Source organism: Arachis ipaensis, chromosome B2 (genome assembly GCF_059453495.1).
Source record: "Arachis ipaensis isolate K30076 ecotype BB chromosome B2, ASM5945349v1, whole genome shotgun sequence".
NCBI lineage: Eukaryota > Viridiplantae > Streptophyta > Magnoliopsida > Fabales > Fabaceae > Arachis > Arachis ipaensis.
Window position 1 is genome coordinate 96,919,020 of NC_142437.1, and position 14,023 is coordinate 96,933,042.

Below are 14,023 nucleotides of genomic sequence, written 5' to 3' on the forward strand. Positions count from 1 at the left end.
TAAATGTTTTATTCATATTTTATCATGTACATAATTCATATAAATCAATGGAAGATTAATTTTTTAGTATTTTATTTTATTTGAAAGATTAACTTTTTAATATTTCTATTCTATTTTTATTTTTTCTTTTTTTTTTATTTGAAAAGGATTAGGGTACGCTTTTGAAGTGTAACGACAAGTTTTCAATTTTCGGCACGCTTTAAAAGCGTGGCTATATGTGTATCTTTCGGCACGCTTTAAAAGCGTGATTGTATGTCTATTTTTCGACACATTTAAAAGCGTGGCAAAAAGTAAAGCGTACCAATAGATCAAGAAAAGCGTGGCGATAGATCAACCGGCACGCTTGCAGATGTGACCCTTTCAAAAGCGTGCCGGTAGCTCAAAAAGCATGGCAAAAAGCTATCAGCACGCTTTTTTGCACTCTTCGGTACGTTTTAAAAGCGTGGCAAAAAACTTATTTTCTTGTAGTGTATACATATAATATTTATAATTCATATTTAGTATATATAATATTATTTAATTATTTTAAGAATAATTAAAAAAAATTAAACTATTTTAAACTTATTTCTTTATTATCCCACACTCGGACATACATTTTTATAAGAAAATATATAAAAACTCTTAAGATTCCAGCAAGGCAAACTGGAGAAGCTCGGAGTTACGCTGGAATTCATCCATATCAAGCTCGGTCATGGTTACCCATGCCTCTATGCCATCCCCAGTTCTTGTAGGAATCAAATATGTCACATTCTTCATAGGCAAATTAATGTTTCTCACCTTAATTGGCTTCCCCCATCCAAAATCAACTTCATAGAAACCAAATCTTGTCCAACTACTAAATCCACAGCATGCAACAAGATTTTCAGCGACCCTTAATCTTGCTTCCTTGAAGAATTCATCGAACTCATCCAAACCGTCACCTTGAAGCAGCATATCTGAATAACCCGCACTAGTTTCTCTAATAGCATTCCTAACCATCCCCACCAAATCACACAACTCTTCTGTTCCATAACCTCCGTCACCCAAATCCACCAATTCAGAAATAGAATAAAGCCAAAGATTGCCAAACAAGTTTTTTGGCAACGGTGGCACCATTCGATTACGAATGTCGACGGCATGGCACACCATAGAAGCCTTGTAACAGGTTCTGTTACACTCCCCAGAAGAACTTCCTTTTGCTACTTGAATTGCTGATTTCCATATGAGTGCTGTGACAGCTTCGACGCGAGTCGGATTAAAGCTTCCAAATCTAGCTCTCAATCTGGACAAGTCCGTTGGACTAAACAAGAAACACTTGGTCACGAGTTTTTCATTGCCACCACCGACCATGAGACTAGTGATGGCCCATTCTATTCCCCGTGGAGGGAAACTCAAAGCTGCATCCATTTGAGGTGGGTCTACTTGGTTGAAAAGACCCTTTGCAGTTTTAGCCCAAGCATTGAGGAATGATGATGTTGCTTCGCCATCTGCTACCCTGTGTGAGAGGCACACACCAAGTGCAATACCCCCACACTTGAATTCACTCAACTGAACCGCCATGGTCACTTTGTGTTTGTCATCATTTTGATCCAAACTACTAGAAACATTATTATATGGGTCAAATGGCAAAAGCTCCTGCATTTGGGATTGAGGCCTTTTGAGAATATCTACAAGGTTAGTGGGGAATTTACACTCGATGTAAGGTACACCTTCATCATTACAATCAACAGAGGATGGTGAGGTACATTTGAATCTTCCACAGAATGGGTAATATAGAGTGAGAACTTTGGATAAAGAAACCTTTAATTTATTGGATATGGTCTCGACATCATGAGTTCCAAAGGAACTATTAATATCAGTGGCTGAGTAGAATAAAATTATGGGAATATAGATTGGAGGAGCCATCTCATCAACGAGGGAGATTTTGAAATCTCTAAGGTGATTAGGGGTTGGAGACGATGGCTTTACCATTACCTTAATAGACACAATATCAAGTTTAGGCATCATTGTTGTTGGTTCAATCGATTTTTGAAATAAGGCACCGTTTATAGGCTTGAGTTTGCTTGGAATACTAGTGCGTGTGTACCTTTATATATGAAAAATTCTTCTACGGTATTTAATTTGTTTTACAAATTATATGTGTATAATTTTTTTCATCCCTTTTGTATTATTTTTAATCTCTTTTAAAAATTATATTTGTATGTTTTTCTGTAAAATTATTCGTTTTGCATATTTTGTTTATTTGCGCTCACTTTTTATCAATCATTTTTAATACTACAAGTGAAATACATAAACGATGTATATAAAAGTTCTTTTTTTTTTTTTTTTAAATTGAGACAACATAAAATCAACCTAAAGCAGCACGTAATTATTGATATTGCATATTTCAGTTATGTACGAGATGTCTCTGGTACGAGTTGTGAGATGGATCGGGGACTTGCGAGTCGGGAAGGTTGCTAATTGTCTGACTGGAGCAATGGAGGGTGATACCTGCAAAGACACTCCGAAGCTCAAGTCATAATGGATCTGAGAAGTATAAAATGTGTGGAATGAATGGCGTACTTGAGGGGGCCTCTGGCTCCCCTTTATATAGCTAGTGAAAGTTATCTCATCTTATCTTATTTAGCTAAAATAAGGGAGATATTTGAATTTGAATATTGGTTAGAAGATGTGGAGACCGGTTTGGACCTTCTAGAGAAAGGGAATGGGGCCAACCTCGGGTATTCGAGTCGGAGGCTGTTCTGGTGTGGGACCCGAAGGTCGGGTCCGTAATAGTTGGGAGGAAGCTCGAACCCAAGTAGTCGGTCTGGGAACCAGGTCTGTGAGCGAGTGACCTTGGTGTCGTGTTTGGGAGGCTCGTAATCTGCATTCGTTAGTCAGGGTCGAGAGCCGCGGGAGTTCCCTGGCCGCTTCACGATTTGTGATGGAGAAGGTCAGGTCGAGTTTTGGTCGGTTTGGGCTTTCTGTCATTTGCCCATTGTTCTTCCCGAAGGGCAATTTGAGTTTTTTGAGGTATCATAATGGCATTGAATGTGAGGGGATGTTTCGGTCTTTTCCTCTATTTTTGCCTTTTGTCTTTCCATTTTCAAAAGGCTTGGTAACTGCTTCACTTCTTCTTTTTATTTCCCTCGCTTTGGGTTCACTTTCTTCATTCTTCTCTTTCTCTATCAAAGACCATTTCACATTCTTCTCTCGGTGTCTTTGGATTTTCCTGTGCCGTTTGTGCGTTGGTTCCGCACTTTTGCTTTTGATTTTCGGCTTGCATTAGACGTCATTAGGTTGATTTTTTCTTCTTTTATGCTCCGATTGCTTGCCTTTTTTTATCTTGCTTGCGTTTCTACATTCCTTTGTGTTGGGATTGTGTAGCGAGTTATTAGCCGGGATGCGCACCACTGGTTTTGGGCGTAGCTTTAGTTAGTAGTAGATAGTAGATTTTGATGTATTGTGATTTTTCACCATATGGCTCTGGTGGGTTGATGGTGGTACTCCTCTCCTTTATTTTAGGTTTGTCACGGCAGAGGAGTGAGGGTGTTGGTGCTCCGGTAATCCCGTCTGGTGGTGTTCCCTCAACATACTACTGGGTGACTTTCGATGTCTGGAGAACACCGTATCGGATGACGGAGGCGGATCTCCAGTGGCTCCGCGATCAGGGGAAGATTTGTGGAGGTGGCGATGCCGAGCGTCAATATGAGCTTGCGCTTTCTGGGATTGATGAGAAGGTTTGCAATATAAATCCCGACTCGCCCACCGTGTCAGATTTGATGAGGTTATACGAGTCGATGTTTACACGGCTTAGTGTGCGAATTCATTTCTCCGATTTTGTTCAGGCGCTGCTGAATCGGTGTTCTGTGGCACCGTCTCAATTTCATCTAAACAGTTGGGCAGCCATCCGGACTTTTGAGCTCGTATGTGAATATTTGGAGCTCCCGGTTTCGGTTGACGTCTTTTTATTCTTCTTCTTGTGCACCCTGCCGACCAAGGAAGGAAAACACAAGAAGGGATATGTGTCGTTTAGGGTCCAACCTAACCGATACATATCCGGTTTGTTGGAGGACTCTTTTCACGGGTTTAAGTGGGAATACTTCAAGGTGCGCCCTGCTCAGGGGCACCATTCCTTTTGGTTAACTTTAGAAGGAGAATTTCAGTTTGCGACGTATTGGAACTTTGGTGCTGGGACGTCGTATTTGATGTGCGTTACCTATGAGGGGTTGTCCCTGTAGAACAAGGACATCGCTGATGTCCTTTGGCATGTTTTCGGGGAGCATCCTTTGAACCCCGGACGTTATGGGAGACCCGGTGACGTGCCGGACTTATATTGGTGTGTGATTACTTCTTTTAGCTTTCTTTTATCTATCTGAGCTTGGGACTTATACCTTTTCTTTTGTTTTTTCAGTTGAAATGGCTGACGGTTTGAGTACATTGGCGAGATTGAAGGTCGCCATGTAAAACCCTGAATTTAAAAAAGAAATATTAATAAATTATTTATGATTTATTATAATTACTTGATATTATATTTTTGAGATTTTGTATATATACTGGAAAAACTCTTATTTACAATTTAGAATTTTTATAATTTAAAAATAATGAGTATTCTATATGTCTTAATTTTAATATTTTAAGTTTATTTTATAAATAAAGGAGAATTAATTTACATATCTCCAATTTTTTATTAAATTAGCATTTGAATGAAAATAATTTACAAATTGTGATTGAAAGGTATTTTTAAGATGGATACTCTATATTTAATTTGGCTTTTAATTATTATTCTTCTTTTAATTATTTTATAAAATTACACTACCACCCCTGTTTTTAACAAAAATACCTAAACTAACCCATACCACCCCAAACCTTAATACTACACTCATCTCTTTCACACTCACCCTTACCAACACACACACATAGTTCAGAAAGAACAGAAGAAAGAAAGGAAAGAAGAAAAGGAAAGAAAGAAAGAACAGAAGGAAAGGAAGAAGGAAAGGGGAGGAAGGAGAGGGGGATTCGAGAGAGAGGAAGAGAGCGCCGGGGAGGAGGAGCTGTCCCACCACCACCGCACTGCTCTGGACCGCCGCCTTGCCACAGCCGTGCTGTCGTCTTGCCATTGCCATCGTCAGAGGGCAGAGATGCACGCAGGGGAGAAGTCGCCACTGACCTCGCGTCCGTCGCCGCCGACCAGGAGCCAGTGAGAGATGAAGACATCGCCGTCATTCATGCATGCTTCTGCCGTTGTGGAGTGCGTCGACGGGAAGGGGAGCCCGACGCGAGAAGAGCTGCGCGCGAAGGAGAGAGAGAGACAGGGGTTCGAGATTGAGTTGGTTTCCCTTACCGCCGATCTGCCCAGCTACTGTCACACGCTCTGCCGCCGCCGCTGGTGATGGGTTGCCGAGCCTTCATCGCCGAGAAACGTCGCTGCCGTCACCAACAACCACTGCCGGTAAGGTTTTGAGTTTTGCGTTTTGTTTCTTTTGAGTGTCTGGAAATGTTACAATCACTGCATGTTGGTTTCAGTTGTCGTCGCCGGAGTCCGGTTGCTGCTGCTGCTTGAGGTGGCTGCCAGGGCTGCCACCAAATCGGTTCAGAGACTGCCGCTGCTTTATTTTGTTATTACAGTAAGTTTTTCTGTTTCGGAGACCTTGCGTTTGTGTTCTATTATGTGTATTAAAGTCTTTGCGATATTAATGGTCTTAGGAGTTAGAAATCGAGGTTGCATGTTGTGTTTTAAAGTTGTTATGCTATTGCAAAAGTGTACGGAGCTGGAATTGAAGTTGCCATTGAGTTCGGACTGAGAGAAAAGAGTTCAGTTGGCGCGTTTGGGTTACGATTTCAACTTATCGAGGTAGGAACTTTTTCAAAGAACTCAATTTTATAATTTGAAATTGTTATAAATAGATATTAATGTGATAAATGTACTTCTAGTGATTGTATGATTCTTATGTATTGTCGGGTTATTTTGGGATGAATGTGATTGTTGTTTGATTTGATTGTGGCTTGGTTTTGTTAAATGGATGATTGCTGAATTATTTCTTTAAAGTTTTGAAAATGAGTTGCTCTGTTTTCTTGAAATATGAGAATGATATGAATCTTTGAAATTATTCTGATTTTAAATTGATTTGATTTTGAACCCGTGGAAAGGGTTGCAGAATGGTTTGGTTGGGACTCGAAAAGGGTAGCAAAGTCCAAGTTTTAGGCGAGATGCTGCCGAATTTTTATGAGATTTAAGATTCTGTTTTAAAATGTGATTGAGAAAAGGATTGAATTTGAGAGGTTCTATTATTTGGTTCTTGATTTATTAAGAAATAGGTGCTTCGAGTTTAATCTATTTAAGGAAAATTTATGTTTTAAGATTGATTTAAATATGAAGGACCTATGTTTTGAAGTTCAATTAAAGAAGTACCTTTAGAGGCGTTTTAGTGGATTTTAAAAGAAATTGAACTTTGATTAATTAAATTTGTTTTGCTTTTGAAGTATTCTTTAAATTTTGATTTAGCAAGACTAAACAATTCTGAGCCTTTGGGAATATTTCTGATTTAAGAATGAAATGGAAATTGGTTTTGGGGCTTAAATAATTTTGGTTTTGAAATGGGTTCGAAACTTTTGGCTTACATGCGTTGGTTTTGGTTTTAAATCTCCATTTTAATTGATTTCAATTTAAGTAACTATGATTTCGAGGATTTCTAAAGAATTTAAGAAATGAGGTAGGTTATTCTACCCTAAAGTCTTGAGTCTTTGCCAAGATTGTTAATTAATAACTTTGATTTAAAATAGTTAAACTGATGATTTAAAAGTGAAGGATTTGAGTCTTTTCAAAGGGAATTCCCATTTGATATGATATTTGAAAGTCTTTTGAAGTTTTGGGAAATGTTACATAAAGTGGCTCTGTTTTGAAAGAGAATTGATTTTGAAGAAAAAGTGGATTATAAACTTGGAATAATTTGAGATATGAGGATTTTGAATTTTGAGACAAGGATGAGTTTGATTTTGGTATTAAAGTAAAGTGATTTGGGGAAAAAGTGATATATGGCATGAATGATGATTTGACTTGGTATGGATTGTTAATGAAGTGCAGAAATAATGGTGAATGAATGATTATGAATGAATATGTGGCTTTTGCACTTCTTTTATCTGAGATACGAGTTTCCTTGGATAAAGTACCATGGCTTGCCACCACGTGTTCCAGGTTGAGACTCGATACTCTGTTGACCCTACGACGTAAGGGTGATCAGGCACTTATAAATTCCCGGGAAGGATACCCCCATTGAGAAATTTTATATATGAGAAAAATCTATGCATAGACTCTTGGAGATGTGCGTCGGGGTACAGTCCAGGGTTTAGCAGCCGGACTTGTCGGGTTGGCTTGATAACTGACAGATGAGACTCATCAGCCATAGGGCAGGCATTCGTCATATGCATCTATATTACATTGTTTGGGTGTGCATATTGTAATTGGTTTGCCTATGTGAATAATTATGTTTAAATGCTAATGCTCTACTTGATGTAACTGCTTGTTTGTGTTTAAATCTTACTTGTGTTTGTGACTGAAATTGGTTGGATGGTGGTGAATTGGTTATTGATTGAATTGTTTGGGCCTATGGCCGTGATTAATTTTTGTGATGGGCCAAAGGCCGTGTTTGGTTTGTGCTTCTAATTTAGAAAAGTATGAAAACTCAAACTGGTTCAGCATAGACTTAATGAACCTATGCTTGGAACAGCTTGGTCATTCATACTGTTTAAGAAAGACTTTTAAAAAAGGTTTTGGATTTTTGAAGAATTAACAAATTTCTCTTTCAAAAAGGATTTCATATTTTTGAATATGAATCCTTGGTTTGGAAAAGATACATAAGGCGGCCATTAATCGCTGCATTTTTTTAAAAACAGTTTTATTTTACGTATCTTATTATAGCAATTCTCTTACTCCATAGTGAGAACCAGCAAGGACGATGTTCTCACTCCCCTACAAGTCTTTTCTTTTTCAGGATATGGACGACAAAGTTTGAAAGAGCTTATTACTTTTCTGTTTACACGATATGTTGTATTATTTTAGTATTTATGTTTTCCTCGCCTTTAACATTACAAGTTTTGTAAGATGGATAGGAAATTAATATGAAATTCTTGTAAACTAATATATATATATATATATATATATATATATATATATATATATATATATATATATATATATATATATATATATATATATATATGTATGTATTCTTTGTGAGTATTGTAATTTTGTAATGTAGGTATGGATGTAAGTTTTGGAAAATACGGTTTAAGTTTTAAACAGGCTCAAATTTTAGTATTAAATATTTTAAGAGTCGTCGTAATACCCGAGTTATCAGAGTTGCGCAGCCGGAAGCGTGACATTTTAATAGTTAGGGTGTTACACGCCATGGATCAGAAGGCGGGTTCAGACACTTCTCCTTCCACTCCTTCAACACGACCTCAGGAGGATTCCCGAACTATCTCTTAGAAGGTGGTCTCGGTCAGGGGTGGAGCTCCTGTTTTCGCTGGTCCGGTGGTCGTGGGGTTCGAGGAGGAGGTGACTGTGGCATCGGCTGCCGAAGCGTCTCTGAAGCGGAAGAGGCCATGATGAGCGGATATTTTATACGCTTTTTGGCATCATTTTCATATAGTTTTTATTATGTTTTGTTTAAGTTTTATTATATTTTCATAGGTTTTAGTGCAAAATTCACATTCTTGAATTCTACTTTTAGTTGTTGCGTATGATGACGATTTCAGGTAATTTCTGGCTGAAATTGAGGAGCTTTGAAAAAGTTTGAGTCAGAGACAGAGAAAGGACTGCAGATGTTGTCGGATTCTGACCTCCGTGCACTCGAAGAAGCATTTTTGGAGCTACAGAATTCTAAATGGTGCGCTCTCAATGGCATTTGAAAGCTAACATCTAGGGCTTTCCAGAAATACATAATAGTCCATACTTTGCTATGAAAATGAAGGTCCAAAACTGGTGTTCAACGGCAGCACTTCACTCTCTTCCTGGCGTTAGACGCCCAAAAGGGAGCAGCTGGCGTCCAACGCCAAAAAAGGAGTCCAAAGCTGGCGTTCAACACCTAAGAAGGGTACTAGCTCGTGGAGTCACCCTTAGCTCAGCCCAAACACTTACCAAGTGGGCCCCAGAAGTGGATTTTTGCACTATCAACCTAGTTTATCCTATTTCTGTAATCCTTAGTTGCTAGACTAGTATATATAGAACAAAGATCACCCTTGTTAGAGATCTTTGCCCATTCGAACCTTTCATTACTTTTCTATAAGCTATGAGTCACTAACCTCCTAGGTTAAGGTTAGGAGCTCTGCTGATTCTTATGGATTAATAATATCATTGTTCTATTTCAATCTATGCTTGATTCCATTCTAAGATGTATCTTCGTTCTTCATCCTAATGAATTAGGAGTGCAACTTGACTGTCATCCCTATTCTACATGGGTTCTTGCAAGTCCTTGATGGGATAGTATTGAACCACAAGTTTGATTATACATCTCTTAGACGGCTAATCCACGACTTCGTTGGGGACTTGGAGACATCAGTTCAGCCGAGGTACGGGGCGATTAGGGCATTTGTGGTATAGGCTAGAATCATGAAGCAGCATTCTCTGATCCGGAAGACCCGACCTTGTCTGTGGCATTTTGAGTAGGACCACCAAGGGAATCGACTGCAAGAGCTTCACCCCCGTTCAGATTGGATGACCACTGACCTGGCATTTGATCTGAAACATAGGAGATTAATGACCACTGACCTGACGTTGATCACTTAGAGCCTGCCATGGAATGAATCATCAGAAATTGAAGTAAACAATGAGAAAGGTTGATCCAAAAAGAGGAAGCATCTCTGAAGCCTCAACCGTTCTCTCATCATTGATTTCACACCTATTCAATAATACTTTATTTATTCTATTTTTATGCGTTTTTCTACAACAACTATATTTTCTATCCGCCTAACTAAGATCTACAAGATAGCCATTGCTTGTTCAAACCAACAATCTCCGTGGGATCGACCTTCACTCACCTGAGGTATTACTTGGACGACCTGGTGCACTTGCCGGTCTATCTGTGTGAATATTGCGGAGTCAATTTCGTGCACCAGGCTGGAAGAGGGCAGCAGTGAGGACTTCGAGGAGGAGGGTCCGGTGCCCTCTGTGATGGATCAGAGCTTTGATGCTCCGGCCTTCATTGATTAGTACCTCTTCCCAAGCACTAAAGAGTTTCTCGAGGATTGATGTCACCGGGCAGGCGAAGTCAATGTAGCGCACCCTCCTCCCCTCTGTCTTGATAGTACGAAAGGAAGAGCTAGTGATGGCTTAAGTGAGCTTGCTGGATGCGAATCTGCGTCAAGCTCAGGCCGATGTCGGTAAGCTGAAGGAGTAGCTGGAAGCGTCAGAGATAGCTCGGCTGAAGGTTGTCAAGGACACTGAGGATGCCAGGGCTGAGCTGCTCCGTCTTTCCGAGGTAGAGACTTCACTTCTATCCCAGTTGGAGAGTGAGTGGAAGCAAGCTTCAAATGCTGAATCTGAGGCTGCCATTTTGCTTGCCGAGGCAGATGCTCTACGGACTAAAGTGGTGGGTTTGAAGAAGGAGAAGGGGAAGCTAGCGGCGGATGTGAAGGGCGCGATTTTTGTGGCTGAGGAGACGATGGAAGCCCAGGCTTTGGTGCTCGCCCCAGGTGTGGATGTGTCCGTGATGGGGGCATTCAAGACTGTTAGGGATGGCTAAATTGTTGACTTGGAGTAGTTTTTCTTTTGTAATTTTCTTTTAAGTTTTGTAAGCCGTTTTGGCGAAATACTTGTGCTTGTTCGTCTTTGTTTTGCTTCAGTGGTGCCATTTTTGGTTTTGAATTTTTATAATGATGGGGCTGTTTTAGGCCATTTTTATTTTGGAGCTGTTTTTATGACTTGTGATTTTTGCTGCAATGGGGGTCCTTTTATGCCCGTTTTTACTTGAAGTTGTTTGTATGACTTGTTTACTTGGATGGGGGCCATCTGGGCCATTTACTCTTAATCTATTTTTCGTGACTTTGTGTGTTTTGATGGGGCCATTCGGGCCGTTTGAGTGACTTGGGGTGTTTTTTAGTGGACCAATTGTAATGGGCCATTGGTGGGTCGTTTTGGTTTGGTTTTTCGTGGATATCTATGTTTGTTTGGCCTTGGGGGTGATCAGTCCTCGGGGGTAGCCGTGCATAGTTTGTGCCGTCAGTTAAGATAGTATTTATAAAAAGATAGGAAAAATGAACTTTTTATTAAGATGTTGGGCCTCGTTTAAACCTCCCGGAATGGGTAGGAAAGAGTACCCAATGATGATAAATGTATAAAATTAACAAAAATAGAAGAAAAACAAGGAAAAATTAAAATACGATGTTTTTCTGGCCTGAGATTGATGTTCCTAGGTGTAGTAGCATCATAGATTGGCGGCATTTCAGGTTCTCGATGTTTCTGTTCCATCAAGTCGTTCGAGCTTGTAGGCTCCTTTCTCGATCACCATTTTTATCCAGTAGGGGGCCTCCCAGCTGGGAGTGAATTTCTCTTTCCCGAGAGTGGGGAGACTGATGTTGTTCCGTCGTAAGACAAGGTCATCAGGTTTGAAGTCCTGTCAAATCAGGCCGTGATTGTACCTTAGGCTTATTTTTTGTTTTATTAAGGCTAGCTCTCGTAGGTAGGCTATGCTTCTGATCTCGTCTGTGAGGTCCCGCTCTATTTCTTCATCATTTCCTTCGATGGTTCTTCGCAGGCTAGGGTCTCTGACCTCTACCAGGATGACGGCCTCTAGTTTGTAAGCTAGCCGAAAGGGGGTTTCCCCGGTTGAGGTTTGAGGGGAGGTTCGGTATGACCAGAGTACCGAGCCGAGTTCATCGCGCCAGAGTCCTTTGGCTTCGTCGAGCCATTTCTTGAGGCCTTTTACTATTATTTTATTGACCAATTCGACTTGCCCGTTTGTTTGTGGGTGCTCCACTGAACATAACCGATGAGAGATGTGGAGTCCTTCTAGGAATTCTCTTTAAGACTTGTCCGTGAATTGGGTTCTGTTATCCGAGATTACAACCTCGAGGATTCCAAGTCGGGTCATGATATGTCTCTAGAAGAACTTCCGACATTGGGTGGCCATGATGGAGGCCAAGGGTTCAGCTTCGATCCACTTAGTGTAATAGTTGATGGCGATGATGAGGTATCGGAGCTGCCCAGGAGCCGTGGGAAAGGGGCCGATGAGGTCGATCCCCTAGGTTTCGAAGGGTTGATCTACCGTTATGGTGCTGAGCTGATGTAGGGAAGCTTGGTGGAAATTGGAGTGGATTTGGTACTTGCCGCAACTTTTGACTAGTTGGAGGGTGTCATTTATGATGGACGGCCAAAAGTAACCTACCCGGATAACTTTTTGGGCCAGGGTCTTCCCTCCTACATGGTGGCCATAGCATCCTTCGTGGATTTCACGAAGTATGTAGTCCATGTTGCCGGGTTCTATGCACTTGAGGAGGGGTTGTGAGAGACCGCATTTGTAAAGCTATCTTGCTATTATGGTGTAGTTCGTGGCTTCCTATTTTAGGCGCTTTGCTTCCTTGAGGTCCTCAGGTAATGTTCCGTGCCTGAGGTATTGGAGGATTGGGGAGGTCCACAAATTTTGGCTCGAGATTAGGAGGTCGACTGTGGCCATGACTAAGATGGATGGTGTTTTGATGACCTCTTAGATCAGTGACCAATTTTCCTGTCTTGGCTTGGTGTTTGCTAGTTTTGAGAGTAAGTCTGTCCTTGTGTTCCGTTCTCTGGGAACGTGTTGGACGATTACTCACTCGAACTTGGCCGTCAGTTCTCTTACTTTCGCTAGGTATTATTGTAGGACGGTGTCTCATGTTTGGTAATCTCTGTTAATTTGGAAGCTGACTACTTGGGAGTCACTGTAGATTTCTAGTGCTCTCACTCTGACCTCCTTAGCTAAAGTCAGTCCGGCCAGGAGGGTCTCGTATTCAGCTTGATTGTTGGATATCGGGAATTCATATCGAATGGATTGCTTGATAATGATTCCATTCTTATTTTCTAGTATTACTCTTGCTCCTCCCGAAATAGTGATGGATGAGCCGTCCACGTGTAACTTCCAAGCCTCTATGGGTTCATTTTCTGAGGTGATTTCAGTAAGGAAGTTAGTGCATGAAATTGTGATCATCAATGGTGCCAACAACTTGGTACACACAATTATAATCTCAACTCTTTGTCACAACTCCGCACAACTAACCAGCAAGTGCACTGGGTCGTCCAAGTAATAAACCTTACGTGAGTAAGAGTCGATCCCACAGAGATTGTCGGCTTGAAGCAAGCTATGGTCATCTTGTAAATCTCAGTCAGGCGGATTCAAATGGTTATGGAGTTTAAGATAATTGAAATGTGAATAAAACATAAAATAAGATAGAGATACTTATGTAATTCATTGGTGAGAATTTCAGATAAGCGTATGAAGATGCTTTGTTCCTTCTGAACCTCTGCTTTCCTATTGCCTTCTTCCAATCATTCATACTCCTTTCCATGGCAAGCTTATGTTGGGTTTCACCGTTGTCAATGGCTACCTCTCGTCCTCTCAGTGAAAATGGTCCAAATACGCTATCACCGCACGGCTAATCAGCTGTTGGTTCTCAATCATGTTGGAATAGGATCCATTGATCCTTTTGCGTCTATCACTACGCCCAACACTCACGAGTTTGAAGCTCGTCACAGTCATCCCTTCCCAGATCCTACTCGGAATACCACAGACAAGGTTTAGACTTTCCGGATCTCAGGAATGCTGCCAATAATTCTAGCCTATACCACGAAGACTCTGATCTCATGGAATAGAAGGCTCGGTTGTCAGGCGAGGCAACCATGCGTCATGAACCAGGAGGCTAAGAGATACGCACTCAAGCTATTGCAAGTAGAACGGAAGTGGTTGTCAGGTATGCATTCATAGGTGAGATGATGATGAGTGTCACGGATCATCACATTCTTCAGGTTGAAGAACGAGTGTATATCTTAGAGAAGAAATAGGCTTGAGTTGAATAGAAAAACAATAGTACTTTGCAT

The 14,023-nt window shown here is 40.8% G+C and overlaps 1 protein-coding gene across 1 annotated transcript; it reads right to left on the reverse strand.

The window, feature by feature from the left end:
* Positions 1 to 621: 621 nt before the first annotated feature.
* Positions 622 to 2,015, reverse strand: LOC107627468 (stemmadenine O-acetyltransferase-like). The gene has a single exon (XM_016330300.3). It carries the CDS (start codon positions 1,984 to 1,986, stop codon positions 622 to 624), a length of 1,365 nt encoding a protein of 454 aa, XP_016185786.2. The 5' UTR covers positions 1,987 to 2,015.
* Between the last annotated feature and the right edge of the window lie 12,008 nt (positions 2,016 to 14,023).